The sequence below is a fragment of the Eumetopias jubatus genome, unplaced genomic scaffold (assembly GCF_037043125.1).
Source record: "Eumetopias jubatus isolate StellerSeaLion01/CBP00866 unplaced genomic scaffold, mEumJub1_p1.0 scaffold_1, whole genome shotgun sequence".
NCBI lineage: Eukaryota > Metazoa > Chordata > Mammalia > Carnivora > Otariidae > Eumetopias > Eumetopias jubatus.
In genome coordinates, this window is record NW_028274807.1 from 67,532,400 (window position 1) to 67,555,978 (window position 23,579).

General features: G+C 51.2%; 2 protein-coding genes across 2 annotated transcripts in view; one reads left to right on the forward strand and one right to left on the reverse strand.

The window, feature by feature from the left end:
• Positions 1-10,314, reverse strand: part of ADCY5 (adenylate cyclase 5) — a 149,822-nt gene extending 139,508 nt beyond the window's left edge. The window contains exon 1 of the mRNA XM_028091306.2: positions 9,187-10,314. Within this exon, the coding sequence (XP_027947107.1) occupies positions 9,187-10,314 (1,128 nt within the window). The remainder of the gene's footprint in view (positions 1-9,186) is intronic.
• A 261-nt stretch (positions 10,315-10,575) lies between these two features.
• LOC148165015 (uncharacterized) lies at positions 10,576-11,915 on the forward strand. The gene is made up of 2 exons (XM_088022938.1): positions 10,576-10,706; positions 10,877-11,915. Exons 1-2 carry the CDS (start codon positions 10,576-10,578, stop codon positions 11,913-11,915), a joined length of 1,170 nt encoding a protein of 389 aa, XP_087879064.1.
• Positions 11,916-23,579: the final 11,664 nt, after the last annotated feature.

Genomic DNA, 23,579 nt, shown 5'->3' on the forward strand with positions numbered 1-23,579 from the left:
GCTTCTGCCTCTGGCTCAGGTCATGGTCCCGGGGTCCTGGGATCGAGCCCCGCATCAGGCTCCCTGCTCAGCAGGAAGCCCGCTTCTCCCTCTCCCACTCCCCCTGCTTGTGTTCCCTCTTTCGCTGTCTCTCTCTCTGTCAAATAAACAAATAAAATCTTAAAAAAAAAAAAAGATTTTTCATCTATTTGACAGAGCGAGAGAGAGAGACAGCGAGGGGGAGCTGCAGAGGGAGCAGGAGAAGCAGACTCCCCACTGAGCAGGGAGTCTGACCCGGGGCTCAATCCTAAGACCCTGGGATCCTGACTTGAGCTAAAGGCAGACACTTAACCAACTGAGCCACGCAGGCGTCCCCCAACAAACACTACTGACCCCTGTTATGTTCCTTAAAAAACAGATTCTAGGGTCAAATATGTGTGATAAAGGCTTCATGCGATATCCCCCCTTGGCAAATTTTAGTGCGTATTAACATATTCAAAGCTTTAAAGTCCTACAGTAAATAATTCTGTTTAAGCCAGTATTTCAAAAGCTCATCTGACACAGAAGCAAATGTGTGTAGGTGAAACATCTACTAACATCCCTCCAAAGGACACTTAAGAGTCTGAGCTAATGCCAGTCCTGGGTGCTGGGACCCAGGCTTTGAAACACCCCCCCCCAATGGCCTAGCACAGTGCCCCGGTATACAATAGGCACCTAATACCCAGGGGCTGTCCGACTGAATGGGGAGAAGGTTGAAAGAATGACTTATTAATGGTTTTCACATCTGTGAAGTGATACAGTATCGGCAGTGCCAGGCGACAGCTCTGGGTTTCCAAGAAGGCACACGTTTAAAATTGCAGCAGGAGGGATTTTGGAAGCCCTGCTCAGAGTTTGGGATTGCAATCCACCAAAATAGGTTTCCAAGCCAAGCTGCATCGCTTCCTTCTGTGGAGGTGTTGGTCTAGCACTTCGGCGCAGCAGAGTCTGTGTGCAGCCGTCCACCCACCCCACCACCCATTCATTCACTCATTCAAACCCTCACTGAGCACCTACTGTGCGCCGGGCACTGAGGCCCCTGAAGACCCCTTTGAAAAGCCGACTGAGACTGCAGTGAGCTGTGTGAGAAAGCCCAGGGACCCTTAAAGGGAAGGGAGGGAGACCACCCAAGGGTGAGGTCAGGCAGCCTCAAGCCCAGAAGCAGTAACTCATAACCCACTCAGAGCAAGGAGGAGGTGGGAGGGTCTCACGTGGACACATGCGGCTGGCCTGAAGAATAAAGCCGCTACTGTCTCTCCCCGTGTTTGTTCGTCTTTCCCCCTTTTCTGATAACTACATCCCATTGTTCCCAGACAGCACCCCTGCCCCCACTTCTAGGCCTGTCCTTATACGCAGAGTTCCAATCTCCTCTTGCTTTCCTGAAGCCCTACCCCTCCTTCAAACCATCTCCTTGCTCCCTACCTCTTGCCCCACGCCACGTTCTCCCCGTTCTGTACACCCCTTCTGGACCGGGGTGTCCTCAGAATTTTTCGTATCCACTACCAGACAAAGGAATGAATACACCAGGACTCAAACCGAGGTTGATCTCTCTGCTGAACGACCCCCGCCCCCGGCGCCACCACCAATGGTGAGCCACAGATTGCTTTGCCTCAAACCAGAGACAGGGGATGAGAAAGGCGGGGAGGAGAGTGAGTCCAGGTGCGGGGCATCCCTCCCATCCTGTTTCACCACTACCCATCACCTTCCAGATCTGCATCCTCCCATCGGCACACGCTGGCCAGCCCCACCCGAAAGTCTCATCAGGTCTGCAGTGATTTTGCTTCTTTTTAAAAAATTTTTTTTTAATTTTTGGGGCGCCTGGCTGGCTCAGCCGGTTAAGCGTCTGCCTTCGGCTCAGGTCATGATCCCAGGGTCCTGGGATGGAGCCCCGTATCTGGCTCCCTTCTCAGCATCGGGGTCCCTGCTCAGAGGGAGGCCTGCTTCTGCCTCTCCCACTCCCCCCTCCTTGTGTTCCCTCTCTTGCTGTCTCTCTCTCTCTGTCTCTCTCTCTCTGTCAAATAAATAAATAAAATCTTTTAAAAATGTTCTTTATTTTTTATTTATTTTATTTTTATTTTTATTTTTTTAAAGATTTTATTTATTTGAGAGAGAGAATATGAGCGAGAGAGCACATGAGAGGGGGGAGGGTCCGAGGGAGAAGCAGACTCCCCGCCGAGCAGGGAGCCCGATGCGGGACTCGATCCCGGGACTCCAGGATCATGACCTGAGCCGAAGGCAGTCGCTTAACTGACTGAGCCACCCAGGCACCCTTTATTTTTTATTTTGAAGTGATCCTCACACCCAACGTGGGGCTCGAACTCAACCCTGAGATCAAGAGTCGCATGCTCCACCGACAGAGCCAGCCAGGCACCCCTGCTTTTGCTTCTTTCAAACAGAGCCTGAGATGGGCATGACGACAGAACCCCCCAACGGGCTTTAGGAGACAGTCACACCGATGTCAGGCACTAAACCACAGGCTCCTAGGGTTGAGGGTGACCTGAGCAGCCATCTTGGTCAATGATCCCAAGCCTAAGAGTTGGTCTAGATCACCTGGAGAACTTTGGAAAAGTAGATCCAAGCTGTTCAAAAAAACAGATTCATTCCTGGACCCCAAGCCAGACCTCTGAAAGCAGAGCCATTTCCTCAGTAACAAGTGTGGCTGAGGCCAGCCAGCCTCTACCTGCAAACCTCCCCTGCCACACTGCCTACCCCGGGAGGCATCTGCTTTGATGGCTGTAGCCCCAAAGGCTGGAAAGGTATCTCCTACCTGGAGCTGAAATCTGTCTATTGTTTTTACCCATTTGCCCCAACCCTACCCTTGGGGGCAACTAAAAATAAATTTAGCCCCTCTTCTAGTGTCTGGCAACAGGGGCCCCGGCAATAACGTCTTGCCCAAGTGTTTTCTTACCCGGTTACAGCCTGCTCTCCTCCCAGCTAAACTTCTCCCAGCCTTTCAAAGGTTCTCTCAGAAGTCAAGGTGTCTGGTCCCCTTCCCAAGCTGGTCACCTTCCTCTGAATTCCAGAATCAACCATAATATTTCAAAGGGGGCCTGAATCTTGCCTTGAATTGGATATGTCAATTAACATACCCAAACAGCCTGCTGCTCTTTTCAGACTGGCAACCCCCAATGCAGGCTCACTTTGAGCCCCTAGAAACCCCCAGATTTTGTTTGTAACCTTGTAAAGAGAGACCTTCCCTGTCCTTGAGAAAAACTGGGGGGAGAGGGTGGGAAGTCGGGCTTTCTAACTATCTCCACGAAGTTTTGGGTCTGGGAGAGAACATTAATGCTGATCCCACCCTTTGTTAACTAGTTGCTCCCACCTGATAAGCACAGATGAAAGAAGGATATGCTAAAACATAACTTATGTAACGGCACCCAAAGGATTTACGGGCATGAGTTCTTGGAGCAAACTATTTCCAATCCCAACACAGGTTGCCCTCCTGGTAAGTAAACGACCAGGAGCTGGACCCCCACAAGATACCCACAGTTAACTGAGGTGCTGGGCGGGCATCCTGGACAGGACGCCTCCCATAAAGAGGCTGGTACAGTCACAGGAGCCTCCCATCTGGCCTTGCCCAACACCCACTCCATCTCTGGCTGGGACCAAGGTGGGCGCCCCTTTCATACCCCCTAGGAGAACACAAGGCCTGGCCCAGGAAGGACCCCAGCCCTGCTTCTGCTGCAGCCGCCCCTTCTGACAGATGACCTGTGGCCAGGGCCCATCTGCATGGGAAAGCTTCTGTCCAGGACTTGTATACTGATAGAACTTTTCTGTGAGGTTGGGCAGGTTCCTGCAATGGGGCTCAAAACATCGTCTGTGTCCTCTTTATAGATAAATATGAGCACCCTGTTCTGTGTTCACAGCACACAGACCTCATGCTCTTGCTCCAGATCAAAGCTCAGATTGAGGGGCACGTGGGTGGCTCAGTCGGTGAAGCGGCTGCCTTCGGCTCAGGTCATGATCCTGGGGTCCTGAGATGGAGCCCCGCATCGGGCTCCCTACTCAGCGGGGAGCCTGCTTCTCCCTCTCCCTCTGCCTGCCACTCTGCCTACTTGTGCTCTATCTCTCGGTCAAATATATAAATAAAATCTTTAAACAAAACAAAACAAAACTTAGATTGAATTATTAACACTGAACATTCCCACAAATACACAAGCTGGTCATTTTGTTCCTCGGCTGGGTCTCTGCCCTGCCTGAAGTCCTCCCCATAGGAATTGAGGCACCCCTGGGATCTGGAACCCCCTACCCAAAAGCCCTGCTCGACCCTACCCCCAGAGGCTTCTGCTCCCCTCCCAACACCCCTGCCCTGTTGCACAGAGAAGAGGGCAATGTAATTGAAAACAATTAGCAAGGAGAATTGGCAAAAACAATTAGCAAAAAAAAAAAACCACCCAAGCAGACCCTCCTCGGCTCCAAACTCAGAGCCGACCGCCAAGCCCAGACCACTGCTGCTGCTGGAGTTCACTAAGGCCTGGTGTCTCCTGTCCAGAAATGGGGGGAATAATGGGTGGCAGGCAATGCCAGCCATTGCAGGAGAAGTGCGTCCCCCCCTCAGCACCCCAGTGAGCCGGGGGGAGCGGCCGGCGGCAGCGCACATGCGGCCAACACAGTGACCCACCACACAGGCCTCTGGGCCGAGCTCCAGGGCAAGGAGGCGGCCGAGGAGCTCCCTGGGCAGCTGAGTCAGTGGGCAGCAGGAAGAGTCTTGGAAAGGGAAGGATAGGAGCCTTGTATCTCGAGTCTAGCCCCCAACTTCATTAGGGAAAGTAGGGGATGTGCATCCAGGGTACTGCCCTGAGGAGCCAGAGGTCAAGGTTGGAAGGGCAGTGAAGGCCCAGAACCAGAAAGGCAAAAAACGGCCACCCCTGGAAGCCAGCCACCAAGCCAAGAGTAAACAGGACAGAGCTGCAATGATCTCCTTTGGAAGTCAACACAAAGGCTTCCCCCTCCATTGCTGGGGTCAGCCCACACAACAGACACACACACACACACACACACAGACACGTGTGCGCGCACACACACGGGCAGACACACCTGCACATACACAGCAGTTGGTTCGCGCTCTGCATCCCCACCCCCTCCATCCCCAGCCTCCTAGCTACAGACACTCACACGTGCTCACAGTCACAGAACATCACCCACACAGCGCCTGTGCCTCTATGATCTCTGGGACGACTGGTGACAGTTACAGGTTCAAACAGGCACAAAGGACGAAATGCAGGACATCACGGAGTTTCTCCAAAAGGGTCACGGGGGAAGACAGGAAGGAGGTGAAGATGTGCGGGGAAGGAGGATGGGTCATCCCACACCATGAGGGATGACCCATCCTTCTCACAGCTCTCCCAAGCTCACAGGGACGTGTGCGGGATCAGAGTCTTCTCAGAAACCACATCGGGCAGGCCTAATGTGGCTGCAGAATAATAATACCCCACATCCGAACAGGACTCTCTACTTTTCTCTCCCATCCATTATCACCTGCTGGAGTAACACTGGACGGCAGGGATGCTCATCTCCTCGGGCCGGTGACCACCTGCCCCCACAGGGCCCAGAGATATTTTCTCCAGGATGATCTTTTTTTTTTTTTTAAAGATTTTTATTTATTTATATGAAAGAGAGATAGAGAGCGAGCACAAGTAGGCGCAGTGGCAGGCAGAGGGAGAGGAAGAAGCAGGCTCTCCTCTGAGCAGGGAGCCAGACGTGGGGCTCGATCCCAGGACCCTGGGATCATGACCTGAGCCGAAGGCAGCCGCTTAACTGATTGAGCCACCCAGGCACCCCTCCAAGATGATCTTTAATAGCTAAGCATATGTAATGGTTGTGTGAGTGTGCTTGTTTGTGTGTGAGTGCGTGCAGAGGCTTTATGTAGCAGAGTGGGATACCATCAAACAAAAATGAGGTCGCCATGGCAACAGGCTCGGCATCATTGCAGCCCTATTAACACAAGTGAGGAATGTGTTTGGCAGATGCTCGAGTGTTATTTATGGTATGGGTGTAGCGGAGGGACTTCTAACAGGCAAAGAAGGAGGAAAAAAACAACCCTGTGACGCTCCTGCTGTATCCCACGGAAGAGACAACAGAGAGACAAGAGCACAGGAGACGCTGAGAGGCTGCAAACAGGGAGTAGGAGATGGGGAAGCAGCACAAGCCAGCAGGCCGAGGAGAGGGAAGGTGGGCAGGGAGCAACAGGGGACAGGAAGGGGGGGGCGGGAGGAGAAAGGAAGTGAGAGGGAAAGCAGAGGGGGAGGGGGATGGATACCGGGGGAAGAGCTAGAGCAAAAGATATAGGAAGGGAAGAAACACCATCCCCCAAAGAGGGCTACCTCTTGGTTATCTTTTGAGTAAAAACCCTCAGGAGGCACCAGTTGAGAAACCAAGTATTTCTCCTCCTAATTGGAGCAAAGGACAGAGCCCCAAACATAAAGAGGGGGTGGGGAAGAAGAAAATACCCAGGTCAGATAATGACATTGAGGACGTGGGCTGTGGGAGCAAGGGGGTCAGCCCTGCAGGAGGAGAAGTGAAGAACACAGTTTACCCAGGGCCTACAAGGCACGTGGGACGGGGCGGGGAGGGATTTCCAAAGCCCCAACATTAGAAACCATGCACTGCCCCCCCCACCATTTCCCTGGACATGTGTCTTTATCAAAGAAAAGAACAAGGCATCTAATGCCAGCCAGCCTCAAACACCTGCTGCTCTGGGGTAATCTGAAGCAGAGGTTAATACTGGACTGTCCCGCCTATCATTCCCTTCCATCCATCAGGGTTTGGTTAAGGAACATAAATTTTCTATCAGGCATAATCAAATACAGACCCCCCAAAATACAGTTTTCTCTGAAGCCAAATAGAATGTTTGCATTCCCTTGTCCTGGACCATCACTAACAAGCCCTGCTGTCCTCCACGGAGCAGATCGGGAGAAGTTAAGTGTAAATCCACCCAAAAGCCTACAGCCAAGTCTAAAGACTGCAATGGGTAAAAGCAGCATGGGGTGGGAGGTGGCAAAGGTGGGGGAGGGAAGGGGATTTGCCAGAGAAAGAAGGGGAGTCAGTCAGACAGTCACTCTGCTGTGGCCAGGGCATTGTCATGCTAAGGTGGGGTTGGAGCACCCCAGGACCAGAACTCCTTTCTTGGGACCTGACTCCAGTCTCTTGAAACCATACATCTAGGATGGCCTGGGCTGGTTCAGAAAAAATACCGTGAATGATCCTGGAAATCTCTGCTTCTCCATGTGGACGACAAGCCCTTCCCTCTGCAGAAAAGCTACACCCATCCAAGCAACCTGCCTTCTATCCAAGCCAGGAATAATGCCCAAAGATACAACATCCGACATCTGTGTGATAGCCTGGGTCCTCAGGTCAGAAAGAGTCGGAGCCTTTATAAGCACTAACAATAGCAGTTAACTTTTTCTTACACCACCCCCTCTTGATAGGTTCCTCTCTCAAGTTCAAAGCTGATCTCTAAAGATTTTTGTTTTCCTTCTGATCCCAGATCAGAAAAACTTTAACTAGGCTTCAACAGCCCCACCTACTCCACTCACTGGAACACAACCAAATTGGCAAGCGGTTATTAAATCCCTACTAAGTACCCTAAAATGTGCTAGACAAGGAAGAGAGGGTGGAGAAGAAAAAACATACACGTCAGGAATCCTGCACCCAAGGAGCTTACATTGGATGGGGAGCAAAACCAATGGGCACTGGAAAATAAGTAAGTGCTCCACTCTGTGGCTCTGACTCTATTGTTAACCATGCAGAAGAGGGAGAGGCCAGTATGGCTGGAACGGAAGGAGGGGCTCCTGGTAGGAGGTGAGGCTTGGCACGGAGGGTGAGGCTTGGCACAGAGGTTGGAACTGGAAGGAGCATACACAATTCTCTCATTCTCGAGAAAAGAACCCGGGGCCCAGAGAGGCTGCAGATCCTCTTCCTCCCAGTCACAGAGTACTTTGGAGGGGCAGCTAGAGCCCAGCTCCCTGAAGCCCATACTGGTGCTATTCCCTGTGGCAAGAAGGGTACCACACCCGGGAAGCTGGGGGCACAGGAAAACCCCTCAAGGAAGATGCAGTACCCAAAAGGATCAAAGTCTGAGAAAAGGCATCAGAAGCGAGGAGGAGAAAGGCAATGCCAATGGAATATGGTTAGAGGTTCTATCAGAGGACGCAGACACCCGGAAAGAGGTGTGGGGTGCAGTGGGGTCCATAGTCGAGAAACTAGCCTGCATCAAGGGCTCACTTGACTCTCACAGCTGAGCTGCACGAAAACAAGTAGGTTCAGCAGGGGTCAATGGATGAGGCCCATGGAGCTCCAGACAAGGCCACTGCTAAAGGAAGCAGGTGTGCATGTCAGAGGGACTGGTCTCATCTGAGATCAGGAGAGCAAGCACACCTCTCTCCCAGAAGCCTTCAGCGGCGTCACCAGTTAACCAGGCAGAGGTTTTAATTCCTCCAGAGCCCACCATTGTGAGTGCATGGAACCAGTCTCAGCAGGAATAAAAAGTCCTCACCACAAGCAATAGCCAGGAACACCCAAGGAAAGGGGTCACGCCACCCAACACTAGCTTTCTGCTCAGGCCAGGAGGGGGACTACCACCACACACATGGCAGAGGTTCCTTCCCACCTTTGCTGAAGGCAGCTTTTTGGCTTAGGGCACTTTTGTAAGCAAAACAAACTTGCCAGTCCTCCCTCAAGTTCAGGGATATCTCCAGCTCCCAAAACCCCAGCCTCAGACAACTGGCAGGGTTATCATTTCTCCTCCTTGAGACTGGGCAAGGGGTGCCCAGGAGCTCCCCTCCCCAACCCTCTATCCAGAAATCCTTAACAAACGAGGAGGGAGAGGTTGCTACAGGGTCCAGCCACTTTTGTGAGGGGCCTTTTATATACAGGGGCAGGGGAGGGAAGGAGGATCTCTCCATAGAATTTTCTGCTCCAACTCTGCTTCCTCACTCATATCCCCCCATTAGTGGCTACGTGTCTTCTCCGGCGCAAGGGCATCTTTTTGTAAATGAACATGCTGGGGCTCAAAGGGGGTTAAGAGGCTCTGAAGGCACCACTAACTGGCACAGCCAAGTCTTTCTGGCTCTTTCATCACTTTAGAAAGGGTGATGGGTTGCTTCTCTTTGGAGTCAGGCCAAGCCTGCCCACCCCACAGTCTACAGTCCCTCCGTCCAGGTGCGCTCCTACCTGCTTGAGCAGGAACTGGTCCTGGGCGTTGGTGCGCAAGGCGATGGCCAGGTGGAGGGCCGACAGGAGCACTCCGCTGAGTACCGCGGCCCGCATGCGCACAGGCAGCAACGTGTAGATGGTGTAGATGAAGAACACGGTCCACCAGATGCCCTCGGAGGCGCTGCGCGGCTGGGGCAGCAGCAGGCCCACCACCTGCACGGCCAGCACCACGGCGATGAGCGCGTAGCAGGCCAGGCCCATGTGGTCCTGGTGGAAGGCGGCGCGGTTGCAGAGCACAGCCATGACGAGGATGACACCTACCGCAGCCGCCAGCACTGCCAGGTAGGGCAGCTGGAGCGGGGGCCGCGCCGCGTGGAAGGCCAGCATGACGAGGCACACGAGCACCAGCACGGCCATGAGCATGGTGAGGCTACTCTGGTTCAGACGGAAGAAGTAGCGCTGGTACAGCCGCTCCAGCTTGTCGGACGGGAACTTCTTGGAGCGGAATATCTGCAGCAGCGCCAAGCAGCAGGCACCCAGCGACAGCACTGCGCCGGGCCCCGCGCCTGATTCTGCCGAGCTGCCGCCATCCCCCGCCCCTTCGTCGCCCTCGACGGCGCCGGCCTCCAGCTCGTCCACCGCGCGGCCCTTGCCCCGCCGCTCCTCCAGGCCCAGCTCCACCGAGCGAGGGCGCACCTCCGTCCCGCCCGCCGCCGCGGCCGCCGCCGCCGAGCCGGCACCGCCACCCGCAGGGGGCGCCCGGGTGCTGCCCCCGCCGGCCGCGCCCCGGCGCTGCCGGCGGCTGCCGCGACCGCAGTCGTCGCCGCCGCGCTCCTGCCAAGCCGACTTGGAGCGGAAGCTGAAGCCGAAGCCCCCGGCCAGGGGGTCGTCGCCACTCAGCGGAGGATCGTCGTCGTCGTCGCTGCGCCAGCGGTTGGCCAGGCGCTGCTGCTGCTGCGGGGTCACCGCCCCCCCGGGTTTCTTGGTGCAGCCGCGGGTCGAACCCCCAGGGGCGTGGGGGTAGCCATTGGCGCGGGAATCCGCTTCCCCCCACGCCGAGCGGTGTTCCGGGCCTCCCCGGGACGCCGGCGCGGCCGCTGTCTGCGCCGCGTAGCCCGGGGGGCTCACGCTTTTGGAGCCGGACATCCCCCTCTCGGCCTCGTCGTCTTCTTCCTCCTCCCCCGGGGGCCGGGCCGGGGGTCTCCAAGGGGACGGCGGACGGCCGAGCAGGGGGACCAGGCTGGGGTCACACGTCGGGGGCGGCCCGGGGCCCTGCGCAGCAGCGGGGCATCTTGGCACCCCCGTCCTGAGCGGAGAAGCAGGGCAGCAGGAGGGCAAGCGGGGAGGCAGGCACAGCCCCGAGGTGAGAAGTGGCTGAGAATCCGCGTCTGGAGTCCCAGGTCCGAGATGGAGTTGGCTCCGAGCTGGGGCAGCGGGGACCGCTCGAGCCGCTGCGCCGCGCGCAGAGGGACGTCCGGACTCCTGGTTCGCTTCGAGCTCGACGAGGACCGGAGTTGCGGACGAGGCGGGACGGAGAGGTGTCCTTGCGGGCGGCGCCTCCCCGGGGCTGGCAATGCCGGGGCGCGGCGCTCGCAGATTCTGCCTAAGCGGGGCCCAGCGGCACACGCGGCGAGCCGGCGGCTAGGGCGGCGAGGCGGGGGTCCCGGCGTGGAGACCGAGCGGGTACCCTTTCCTCGCGGCGGACTAGGAGCGACTGGGAGGTGCGGGCGCCAGGCAGCATTATTTTCTTACGAGGGGTGGGGAGGTGGGATGGGGGGTGGAGAGGACGGGGGAGGGGGCGGCGGGCGGAGCAACAGCTCCCGGGCCCTGGGGGGTGGGTCCTGGAGCCCAGGGGGGCCGTCGCCCGCATCCCCCACCTCCCGCAGCGAGAGTGGGAGCGAGGCCCCCGCGAAAGCCGAGCCGAGCTTTCAGCGCGTCCGCTCAGGGGGCGGAGGCGAAGACCGGCTCCTGCGGCGCGGCCCTTCCCCTCTCGCCTCCTCCTTTCCCCCAAACCGACCGGGGCTGGCCCGGACCCGCTGGCCCAGGAGGGCTGCCGCGCCGACTCCGTAAGCCCCAGGCTCCTTGCCGCCGGCTGCCGGCCCACCGTGGCCGGGCGCAGAAGAACTAGGCGGAGGGCGGAATCCGGCGCAGCGCCGCCGCCGTTGTGCCCCAAAGCAGGCGGGCTTCTCCCGGGGAGTGCAGCATCCAGATATCGAGGGCCAGGGCTCAGATGCAGCCGGCCGAGAGGGGTCCGCCCAAGAGCTGCTGCGGCCCGGGGGCGCTCCGGGGAGGCCCGCGGGAGCCGGGCTCAGGGCGCGCCATGCACGCCTCGGGCCCTGCGCCGCTCCGGCCGCTCGCGCCGCTCCTTCCTTCTCGCCCGCTTGCCGCCGCCGCCGCCGCCGCCGCCGCCGCCGCCGCCGCCGCCGCCGAAGAGCCCTCCGCATCCCCTCCTCCCGCCACCTCCCCGCCCCCCGCGCCGCTCCGGCCTCGGCTCAGAGCCGCTCGCGGCCGCCCCCGCCCCCGGCCGGGCCGCGGCCCCCGCCTCTGCGCCCCGCCGGCATCCTCAGGCCAGGCCCCGTGAGGCGCCCGGGGCCGCGGGGTCCCCAGTTCCCCTTCCTCACCTAAATTTCTCGCCGCGCCCCCTCCCTCCCTGGCGCCTGGAGCCTCGTCCAGTCGGCGGTCCCTTCGCTGGACCTGGGTGGCGTGCGCTCCTCCCCCGCCCCCTGCTTGGGTTCTTGCGCCCCTAGTCCAAGCTCCCCTCTTTTGTATCCCCCTTTAATCCCCCTCCCCCATTCAACCCAACTTCAGCCCCCGCGCTGCGCCCCCCTTCCCTGGCCCGGCTCGATTGGCCGCTTCCTGAGCTGTCAGACTTGAGTCCCGCGCTCTTATTGGGCGATTCTCTGGCCGGGCGGCCGTGCCAAAGGAGGGCGCACCGGGCTGGGGGCGCCGGGGCAGCGGCTGCGGTAGGGAGCCGGAGACCAGAGTCCCCGGAGGGGCCCGAGAGCCAGACCCGGAAATGGACGGGGGAGATGGAGAAATTGAGGATCTCTGAGACGCAGGAAGGCAGTGACGGAAAAGATGGAGATGCAGTGGGTGAGGCTGATGCAGCCAGGGCGGGGCGGGCAGGAACGCTTTGGTGGGTAGTTACCGAGAGGGAGCCCTGCAGACAGCACTAGGAACACCTGGCGTTTGTGAGGAGCTTTTGCCTGGTCACACTTTTTCTTCCTTCCTTCCTTGCTTCCTTGCTTCCTTCCTTCCTTCCTTCCTTCCTTCCCTCTCTCTTTCTTTTGTTCTTTCGTTTTTTAAATCTTACTTGGGTTCCTTCGATAGCCCTGGGGTGTGACAGAGAACAAACAGGGCGCATGTGACTATTCCCAACTTATAGATCCGAAACCGAGAGACTTCGAGAGTGTGATTAGCTTGCCGTGGTCACACAAGTTCCCCAACTTGGGACCGAAAGATCTTTCTTCAGCACCAAACTACCTCCTGTACACCTAGCGAGCTGTTAACCCAGAGTAAAGTGGGGTTCCCGCTGGACCTCGAATGACCAGATACTCCTGCACAGCACCAGCCACAGAGAGTCAGGAGTGGAGAAAAGGACTTAACTGCCGGTCGATGAGGACCTTGATCTTTGGAATGATGTACCTACCCAATTCTCAGGTAGAGGAGAATTGCTCCCTGCTCCTCTGGGAGTCTGCTTCTCCCTCTCCCTCTGCCCCTCTTTCTCCCCAGTAAATTTTTAAAAATTTTTTAAAAAATAAAATAAGCATCATCTTACCAAAAAAAACATTTATGATTAAGTGTAGAAAAACTAACAAAAAAAGACAAAAGCAAACATTCATAATCATACCTCCTAGAAAGAACCATTAACATCTTAATTTTTTAACAAAAAATAGTGCTAAAAATAGGGCTTTTACTGTACAAATAATTTTACAGTCTACATTTTTCTACTTAGCTAAATATAGTGTTTTTTTCATGCCAGTAAGCACTCATCTACAATATTCATTTTATTGTCCAAACAGAATTCCATTGCATGAATATGGCATAATTTATTTAACCAATCCCCTACTGTTGGGTATCTTTCACTGTCATAGCAGTTTATAAAAAGTTTCCACTCTTTTACTGTTATAAACAATGAGCATTTTTGCAGATAAATCTTCACACACATCTTTATATCCTTAGAAGAAATGCCTACAAGGAGAATTGCTGGGTCAAAGGGTAAATTTTTTTTTCCTTAAGGTATTTCTGAAATTTCTATCTTCAGCCCCTGCCTTCCTTCCCAGTTCCAAGCTTAGCCGTGACCACTGGAGAGCCTCCCATGGATGCTCCTTGGTACCCACCAGGGACAGATTCAATTTGTCTAAAAGTAAGTTCAGGTTGTCTCCCAAGAAGCCTGCTCCTCCCTGTTTTCTCACCACTTGTGGAATCACCGTCCCCCAATCTCCCTGATCTTTGAGTGGTGAACCCTCCTCCCCTCCTATCCCTGTCCCAAAGCCCTGCTGCTACACCCTCCACTTTTCCCATCCGTCTTCCGCATTCTCCAGCTACTACCTTCCCACACATCCTCCCTGCTCCTTGCCTGGACACTCTCCAGCTCTCTCCTTCCTCCTTCCTCCTTGCCCTCAATCTGTCTTCCACTTTGTCCCCCACTTTGATCCTGCAGGTCACAGCCCCTAACTGAAAACTGTCCACAAAACAGCTTCTTCCCCCCGCCGCCTGTTTTCACTGCCCACCACTTCCCCATGTCACCCTACCACCCTGAGCTGCCCTTTAAGCCTCTGTAGAGAGCACCTTTCCTACTCTGCACAAATCACATTTGTGGCACCTCTGTGAAACGCTCTCTAATGCCTCACCCAGGCTGTGAGGTGCTTCCTCCTCCTCAGCTCCCAGCCCACCTTGTTTTTATCTCTATTATAGCACTTGTCACATTGTATTTTCTTAACTTGTTTTCAGAACAGTCTCCACAGTCAGCTGAACTCCTTGAGGGCAGAGTTGGTATCTTACTCATTCTTGTGCCCTGGGCTTAGCCTGGTGTCTGGCACATAGGAGGTGCCCCATAACTGTTTGATGATAAACAAATGGTACATCTGAGGAATAATGAGCAGAATGGAGTCTGCTGGGCAGGGGCGGCGGTGGGGGGGGGATGGGGAGTGTTGCAACTGGCAATGGTAGATGAAGATGGAGAGGTAGGTTGGACTCTTGAACACTGTGTAGAGGGAGGGGGGGCTTCAGTTTAAAAAGCCACTGAGGGGCGCCTGGATGGCTCATTTGGTTAAGCAACTGCCTTCGGCTCAGGTCACGATCCCAGGGTCCTAGGTTCGAGCCCCGCATCGGGCTCCATGCTCAGCCGGGAGCCTGCTTCTCCTTCTCCCTCTACCTGCTACTCCACCTGCTGTGCTCTCTCTCTCTCTGTCAAATAAAAAAAAAAAAAAAAAATCTTAAAAAAAATAAAATAAAAACCCACTGAATTTGGGGACAGGAGTATTCTGGTCAGTTATGTTTTGGAAGGCAAACTCCGGCAATGATGTAACTAGACTGAATAAACAAGATCCAAGAGCTTAGGGGAGGGGTAAGGAAGCTCTTGCAGAGCGCATGTAGACTGAGCCCAAAGTGATATGATGGGAATGATGCCATTGGCTGGCAGACATCTGTGGAAGGCTGAAACCCAGGAGTCAAGCCCTGGGAAGAGGAGGAGTCCTTAAGGTCAGAAGAGAACTAGGAAAGGAACGAAAGGCAGGAATTTTGAAGACCAACTCCCAGATGTGCACCTGGCTATTGTCATCAGATAGGGGCTGACCCAACGCCACATCAGGACTCTTTCTGGAATGAGTACTTGGGTTTACAGAGGTGAGGTGACCACATGCCTCAGGATACTGCAGGTCCTTTGGGAGATCTGCTGATACCCTCTCCTCCCTCCAGTCACCCTCCCTCTTGTGCCTCAGTTACACTTTGGGATTTCATTCTTCACTCTCCTGGGCTTCTTTTTGGAAGAATATTTCTATTTCAGAAATTATAATATTAATATTTTAGAATTTTTAGAAATATTTGTAGAAGTGGGTATCAGTACTACTCCCCTACCTAAAAATACCTTCCCTCACACTGCTTAAAATTCTTCCATTAGGTAGTCATGCTTTGGGATGACAATTATTCCCTTAAAATGAGACAGAAAGTAGAGACAGAAAGTAGATTAGTGGTTACCTGGGCCTAGGGATGGGGAGGAATGAGGAGTGGTGGTTCATGGGCACAAGGTTTCTTTAGAGGGGTTATGAAGATGTTCTAAAGTTAGGTTATGGTAATGATTGCACAACTCAAGAAATATACTAAAAAACATTGTACAGTTTAACTCACCAGGTGAACCTTATGGTATGTAAATTATATCTCAATAAAGTGGTTGAACAAAAAGAATGCAGATACCTCTTGGAGACCGAAGGATTCACGCCAGGGCTGTTAGTTGTTACCAAGTCATTGTGAATGAGTCTGATCAGCAAGCTTCCCCGCTAACGCCCAACCAAGGCAGGGGCACTAAGAGAATGAATGCTTGCTGCTTAGGAGCAGGGATAAGTGAGGGAGAGGAAGGAGAGAATGCCTAGGACCACTGAGCATTTCCCAAGACAAATGGAACAGAGAAGGGCACAGGTACCTGGGAGCGAGAAGGAAGAGGGCAGAAATAGAAGCTAGTTAGGCTTTGAGGGTGAAAAAAGAACTTTGCCCTGCCCGGTAATGTATTCTTCACATGGAGTTCAGGAACTCTAAGACCCCTGGGCTCTCTCTAGGATGAAAGAATCTTAAAGATCACCCCATTCCCAAAAGTGTGTCACTCTCCCCCAGACATTTGCATTTTGAGATGAAGCCCCACCCTTCAAACTAGATGATTGTTATCCCCAAATCAGAGAGTCGCTAACAGGATGGAGCATGCAGTGCCCTGAGGGTGGGTCATCCTTGGAGGCTTGGGGCCCAGTGTCTTAGCCATTGGGCATGGGTGGCTGGGGCCCCTGGGGTCCCTAGGAGCCATTTGCCACTCTAGCCCACCCCCCACCAGCAGTTAGGAAGAACCAAAGATATCAGCCCTCTCTCTCACTCTTGACATCTGGCTTCCTTGCCTTGGAAATCAAGGATAGTAAGAAGTTTGCAATTGGCCATAGGGAACCGGGCCCTAGATTTTTCCAGACCTACACTGTTCCAAACCTCTGGGCCTCAGGGAACAGGAAATATTTAAAGAGCTCAGATTGTAGCTGAGGTGGAAATGGCTGATAATAGCTCCATCTGCCACTCTCCCAGGTGTTGACATTTGCATTTTAATGGAGGCGGTTAATGCCTTCAGCTGAAGGAATGACTAATATGTTCTTTCAGTTTCTACTGGAGGTACGGTGAGAGACCCTTTGCTGCCCAGGGGGCCTTTTAATACCTTCCAGTCAATTCAAGTTCGCACCTGATCAGCAGCTGCCGACCCTTTGGACTCTAATGCCCACGTTCCATGCTTTATCTTGGTTCCTGTTCTTGATTTGCTTGCTTTCTTGCGCTTTATCTAAAAGTCTGGAAACATCCCCATGAGTCGTTTATTCTTTCAACACACATAAACTGATTATCCATTTCAAGCAGAAGACTATGTTGGGCACAGTTGAGTTGGGGGGCAGGTAGAGCTCAAGAAGTGTGCCAGCAAGATGGCACCCTCAAGAAGTCAGAGGTTGGGAATCAACAGAAAGAGCGGTAAAGCAGTGCCACGTCAGCAGAGAGCATATCCTGCAGCTTATGCCGGGTGCTTCTTGAACACTCTAAACAAGAGGCTGTGAACTAATAGGAGAAAAATATTCCTATAGGCTGGGGGAGCAAGAAAGGCTTTTGGGAGAGGCGAGAAAGGTCTTAAATATACACAGAGATTGGGTATCCAAAGAGTGGATGGAGTTCCCAGGATTCAAAACATTCATCTAGTCACAAAAGACCACCTATTGTGCCATCCTATTTATATGAAATGTACCAAAGGGGCAAATCTACAGAGGGAGGAGGGTAGATCAGCGGTCGCTTAGAGCTGGGGGCTGGAGGAGAGGTGGGGACAACTGCTGACGAGTACAACAGCATGGGGGAAACTGTCTTCACATTGTGGTGATGGTTCCACAACTCTGTAAAGATACTAAGAACCATTGAATTACACTTTGAATGGATGAGCTTTATGGAATGCAAATAATATCTCAATAAAGCAGTTAAAAAAATAGGGAAAAAGAGGGAGGTCCAGAAAGACCATTCCTTCAGTAACCCTACTTCACAGTTACAGAAAGAATATCCTAGGTTTAAGTTCCTAGTTTTTTCCTGGGTGAAGGTCCTCTTTTTTTCTTTCGAAGCCCATTTGTAAGGTAAAAAATTGTCAAGGACCCCACTTTTAGTTAAGAAAATGCTTAATGGTAAAGGCTATTTAAATTTAACAATTGATTTAAGCGAATTAATACTTTATTAATCCCAATAGCATCTACGTGTTAGAAAAATGGTTCTGTATCTGTAGGGGAAAGCGTGTTTATTATGCCCAGAGACAGGACTTTCTGTCTGTAGACAGACCCTTCTGGCCCTCTTTCAAGATTTCCTCAGTCCTTCGAGGTCCTCAGACCACAGGTTTAGAATTCTGGTCCATGTTCTACCAAGGTGTTTTTGGTTCAACTTCTCTGTCAGGTAAATGCTAATGGGGGAGACCCCTTAGCAAAAAAATGTGACAAAATCTTCACCCATTGATGTTTCTGCCTCTTCAAGTGCTCAGCCAAAATGGCACCCTTTTTTCTCCCAAACCAGTGGGCTTTGCTGAGAGCAGATCCAGCAAAGAAAACAGCCAGAGCCATGCTGGTTGGCAGACACTTGTCTCTAGCAAATGTAATTAAAGGCAGCAGCAAGTAAGTGCCTATTAATTTTTCATTAGAAAAGTCAAAGGCTACCTTCTTGGAAGGCAGCATCACTGAACTTCAGCCTTGTACTTAAAGCCAGGCTTTCTCCCGCTGTTTATACACCCCTTCTATGAGTACACACTCACACACACACACACACACACACACACACACAGAGTGAGTCCACAACCCCTTTATGGAGTATAAGAGAGAAAGCATCAGAGACAAACACTCCTATACTCTACAGAGGTCATTTTGTCTCATCCTGACTTAAATTACCCAATGGCTATCTGTACATGTAATTGACCATGTATATGAACCTTAGACAGTATAATGATATCTCCCCAAACTGGGTTTACATACCACTTTTATAGTTTGAACCATTTTTTAGATGCCCTTGGGGAGAGTACTATTCAAAACTCTCTATGGCAAATCATTTTGTAAAGAAAACATGCTGCTTACTCCCTAATGCATTTGTTTTATAAGCCAGAGGCAATACTGCAAGGTTAGAAGAGGGGAGGTGGCAGTGGTGGGGAGGGACCCCCATCTGGCCCTAACAGCTGTCTCTTTATTGGTAGGCAGAGCCAATTCAACTAGGGAAGAGCTCTAAGCTTGGTGTCAGAAGACCTGGAGGTCTCACAAGTCACTTCACCTCTCTGAACTGCAGTCCCCAGCCAGCAAGTGTAACAATGCTCTCCTACCCCCTTGACCACTTGTTATGAGGATCAGGACAATGATGAGAAATTCCTTTTCAAATTATTCACCCTTAGGTAAAATTGGAGTCATTCTTAATTATAGCCAATTAATAAATTGATTCTTAATAGATCCAGATGTTCATTTAATAGGTAAGCATGGAATGAGGTACATCTCCGGGTCTCAGGCTCTTGCATACATTTATGGATGACTGTGATAAATATTTTTATGTCTGTGCTCCATGTGTACCAGCTCCTCTAGTATTCTGGGAGATTTGGTCTTTCATCTCTGCTGTGTTCAAAGCAGGGCCCCCAGGGCCATGCAGATGAGGTCTCTGTTCTTTTTTGTTTTTTACCCTTAAAGATTTTATTTATTTATTTGACAGAGAGAGACACAGCGAGAGAGAGAACACAAGCAGGGGGAGAGGGAGAAGCAGGCTTCCCGCGGAGCACAGAGCTTGACACGGGGCCCGATCCCAGGACCCTGAGATCAGGACCCGAGCCAAAATCAGACGCTTAATGACCCAGGCACCCCGAGGTCTCTGTTCTCAAAGACATTCCCTCTTTCAGGATTCTGGCAGACCGCAGCTTGTCTGCCAGGCCGACTGGAGAGCTGGGCCCTGTTGCAGGCGTGGGTGGTGATCACAGGCATGTGAGGAGTTTGTGGTGCTGAGTGTTTTTCTCCTCTCAGTGGCTATTCTGTTTGGCGTTGGAGTGGTCTCGTGGTCTCGTCCAGTCTCGGTGTCACTGACTTTGGATCTGCGATTGGGGATGGCACAGCAAGCTAGGCTGTGTTAGAAATCTTGTTGGGGCTGGCTGACCTTCCCCAAGCTGGGATAATCTCTCTCCCTGGCAACAGGCAGAGGCACCAAGGGACAGTGACAGATTGCGAAATCCTGGGGTTGGGCTTTCTAGAATTACTTAGAGAGAAAATAGTAACAATACCTTGCATTTGTATAGTGCTTTTTTTGTCTTTAAAAACTATTCAAGGAGAAGGCAGCTTTGGAATTGTCTGGTAAAGAATGAACCAGGTGAGTAAGAAATGTATTGTCTTATTCTTATCTACTCAATAACATTGAAAGTGTTAGGAGAAATCTCCCCCACCCCCAACACACACAGATGGGGATGCAGAGGAAGGACACGTGGAGGGATCAATATCACACAGCATTAGGGGCAGAATTTGACCTAACCTTTTTGACTTTTTTTGTTAACCCAAAGCAGGCAGGGAGGATGAAGTTGAATGACTTAATAGTTTGCTTTGTTTGGCATGTGGACAGCTCTTCCTGAGTCAGATTTTTGACTTGGTCCTCTGGGGCCATACAGGAATATGCCCCTAGTTATTGGTCGGAAAGCAACGAAGAAGTGTAGAAGTGGGGCATGAAAAGAAATGTCATTCTCTTGCGAGGTGCCTACCTGCGGTGAGGTCCCTAAGGATGGTTAAGCAAGGCAGGACCAGACCCGACAGACAGGGATGGATGGAGCTGCTTCTACTGCCAAGGAGTTTCAGTGGTGTTTGAAGAAGGGGTCAGCAAACTCTGGCCAGTGGGCCAAATGTGGCCATTACCTGTTTTTATAAATACAGTTTTAGGGCACCTGGCTGGCTCAGTCTGTGGAGGCTGTAACTCTTGATCTTGGAGTTGGAAGTTCAAGTCCCACTTTGGATGTAGAGATTACTTAAAAAAATAAAATCTTAAGTAAATAAAGTTTTATTGAAACACAGCCACACATGTATTTATTCTCTCAGCCTGCTTTTACACTCCATGACAGAGTTGAGTAGTTATGACAGAGATCAGATGGACCACAAAGCCTAAAATCTTTACTATTTGATCCTTTCACAAAAAGTTTGCAATCTCCATCTTAACACCAAAAAAATTAACGCACAAAAAATTAACACAAAATTTATCATAGACCTAAATGTAAAACCTAAAACTGTAAGAAGAGTACACAGGAAGGAGCACCTGGGTGGCTCAGTGGGTTGGGGGTCTGCCTTTGGCTCAGGTCATGATCCTGGAGTCCTGGGATCCAGTCCCATGTAGGGCTCCCTGCTCAGTGGGGAGCCTACTTCTTCCTCACCCTCTGCCCCTCCCCCCCACTTGTGTTCTCTCTCTCAAATAAATAAATAAAATTTAAAAAAAAAAGTACACAGGAAAAAATATTTGTGACTTTGGGTTACAAAGATTTCTTTGACATAATACCAAAAGTCAAAATCATTCTTTCTCAGCTTATTCAAAAATGTATTGATAAATTAGACGTCATTAAAATTAAGAACTTTGAAAAGACATTGTTAAATGAATGCAAAGATAAGCCACAGACTGGGGGAAATTATTTGCAGATCATATTTCTGATAAAGGATTTGTATGCAGCATCTGTAAAGAACTCTAAATTCAATAATGAGAAAACAACTCAATAAAAATGTGCAAAAGATCCAAACAGATACTTCACCAAAAATGGGTGAAAATATGTAGATAACACATACGGACATGAAAAGATGCTTGGTCATCAGGGAAAAGCAAATTAAAATCACAACAAGATAGCACTACACATCGATTAGAATGGGCTAAAATTCAAGAGGGATCATACCAAGTGTGGGGCAGGATATGGAGCAACTGGAACTCTCACACCCTGCTCGTGGGGATGTCAAATGGCTCAGCTACTGGGAAACATCTTGGCAGTTTCTTAAAAAGCTAAGCATACGCATACCATATAATTATCAATTTCACTCCTAGGTATTTACCCAAGAAAAATGAAAGCATATAAGCATATGTCTGCACAACGTCCTGTATGCTAATATTTATAGCATGTTTATTTATAACTAGAAACAACCTAAAACCCATCAACAATAGAATAGATAAATTCGGTATACCCATGCGATGGATTATACTCAACAATAAGAAGGGATGAACTATTGATATATTCAACAACATGAATAAACCTCAAAATTATTATAATTATCCTGAGTGGGAGAAGCCAGACAAAAGAGAGTGTATACTGTATTATTCCATTTATAGGAAAATTCTAGAAAATGCAAACTAATCTGTAGAGATGGAAAGCAGACTAATGGTTGCCTGGGAATGGCAAGGAGGCAAAGAGCGGGAGGGCTGGATTACAAAGGGGCACAAGGAAACTCTAGCGGGTAATGGATATTCATTGTCTTGATTGTGGTGATGGTTTCACAGGGGTGTGTGTGTACATATATATATCAAAACATCAAATTGTATACTTTTAATATATGCAGTTTATTCTACGTCAATATTGTAGCCATTTTAATAAATTAGCTGTTTATAGCTAATAAGGCTCTTTTTTTAAAATTGAGGTATAATTGACATATAACACTACATAGAAGACTTTTTTTAAAAGGAAGAAGGGGGCAAAAAACCCTGAGGTTGTTATTTCTTTCTTTAAACACTCTGTGCAGTTTGAAGTAGCCAGCCTACTCCCCAGGTTTTATATTCCTTGTTCTCACCACAATGGTTTATCTCAGCAGTGGCTCTGGTCCTGCAAAGCCCTGCCTTCAACAGGGGTAACCACAGAGGTTAAGTGTGTTGCCATCGTGTGATATAAACTACCAACTGCTATCTTCTAATGCTAATAGGATCATTGTTGCCTTTGAATCCAACTAGGTCAGACATCCAATTTCAGAGAACAGCATCCACTCTATAATCAGTTGAAGCAGAAAGAGATGTATTCAAAGATGCTGGAGACAAGTTCAAGGAGGAAGTTATCGGCCATTTCTGCCTATAGGAGTTACCTCGGTATGTGGGGAATGAGCCAACTGTAGAATAATCAAATCTACATTAGAGATCTAGCTTTTTAATGGTGTTTTCCCCGTAACATGTCATAATTTCCCAAATCCAGGGCTCCTGGGTGGCTCAGTCGTTAAGCGTCTGCCTTCGGCTCAGGTCAGGATCTCAGGGTCCTGGGATCGAGCCCCACATTGGGCTCCCTGCTCTGCGGGAAGCCTGCTTCTCCCTCTCCCACTCCCCCTGCTTGTGTTTCTTTTCTGTCTGTGTCTCTCTCCGTCAAATACATAAATAAAAGTCTTTAAAAAAAAAATTCCCAAATCCTCTTCTTGTGTAACTGCTAGCAAAACTCAACCTAGAACCAGGGATAAATGGCTTATTCCAGGGATAATTTCGTGGGGCAGGGAAAGGACAAGGTGAATCTGGAATGCATCCTTGGGCTAGAATACAAAGACGCCCTCCAAGATTAATGGGGACATGTCAAAAGCGCACAGGACACTGCACATCTATTAGAATGGCTAAAACAAAACAAGAACCTGACAAGGCCCCGAGAAGTGATTCCATGCCCGTTCTGGACGGCTCAGGGCTCCAGCGGCCTGCTGTGCAGTGAGATACCTCTGAGAACCTACATATGGAGCAGAGACACAGTATCAGCCTCCCTGAGAAATCTTTGAGGAAGCCACCAGGAAAGTATGCTGGTAGAAAGCAAGAGCTGGGGATTCTAGTCTGGTTTCTCTGCTAATCTGCCTTGTGCCTTGGGCCTTTTCCTCTTCTGAGCTTCTATGCCCTTGTGTGTTTATTGGGGAAGTGGAGAGGGGAGTGGACCCCAAGTGTTTTCAAACTGAGTTTCCTGGAACCCTCGGGCTCCTTAGGGGAACCAGGATTGGGGGTGAGCTCCACCCAAAACAGTCCTTTCATCTGTTTTATGTTTGGCAGATATAATTCTCAGTTGACAAACTCAGAAGGTGCAGAAAACATCAATTCCTTTATTGTCTAAATTTCTAAATTAATTTCTGACTCCCAGGATGCCCTCCCAGGAACTGGATGAAATTTTCACCCCAGTTATTCTTGGAATTCTCCTCTCAGGCCGTGGCTCACTTCTGGGACATGGGTGT

What these genes read in the sequence shown, in the direction of transcription:
- LOC148165015 (XM_088022938.1), top strand. Translation starts at nt 10,576, where the DNA reads ATGGAGTTGGCTCCGAGCTGGGGCAGCGGGGACCGCTCGAGCCGCTGC. An exon ending in GGACGAGGCGGGACGGAGAG is followed by an intron (nt 10,707 to 10,876) that starts GTGTCCTTGCGG and finishes GCGGCGGACTAG; the next exon opens with GAGCGACTGGGAGGTGCGGG.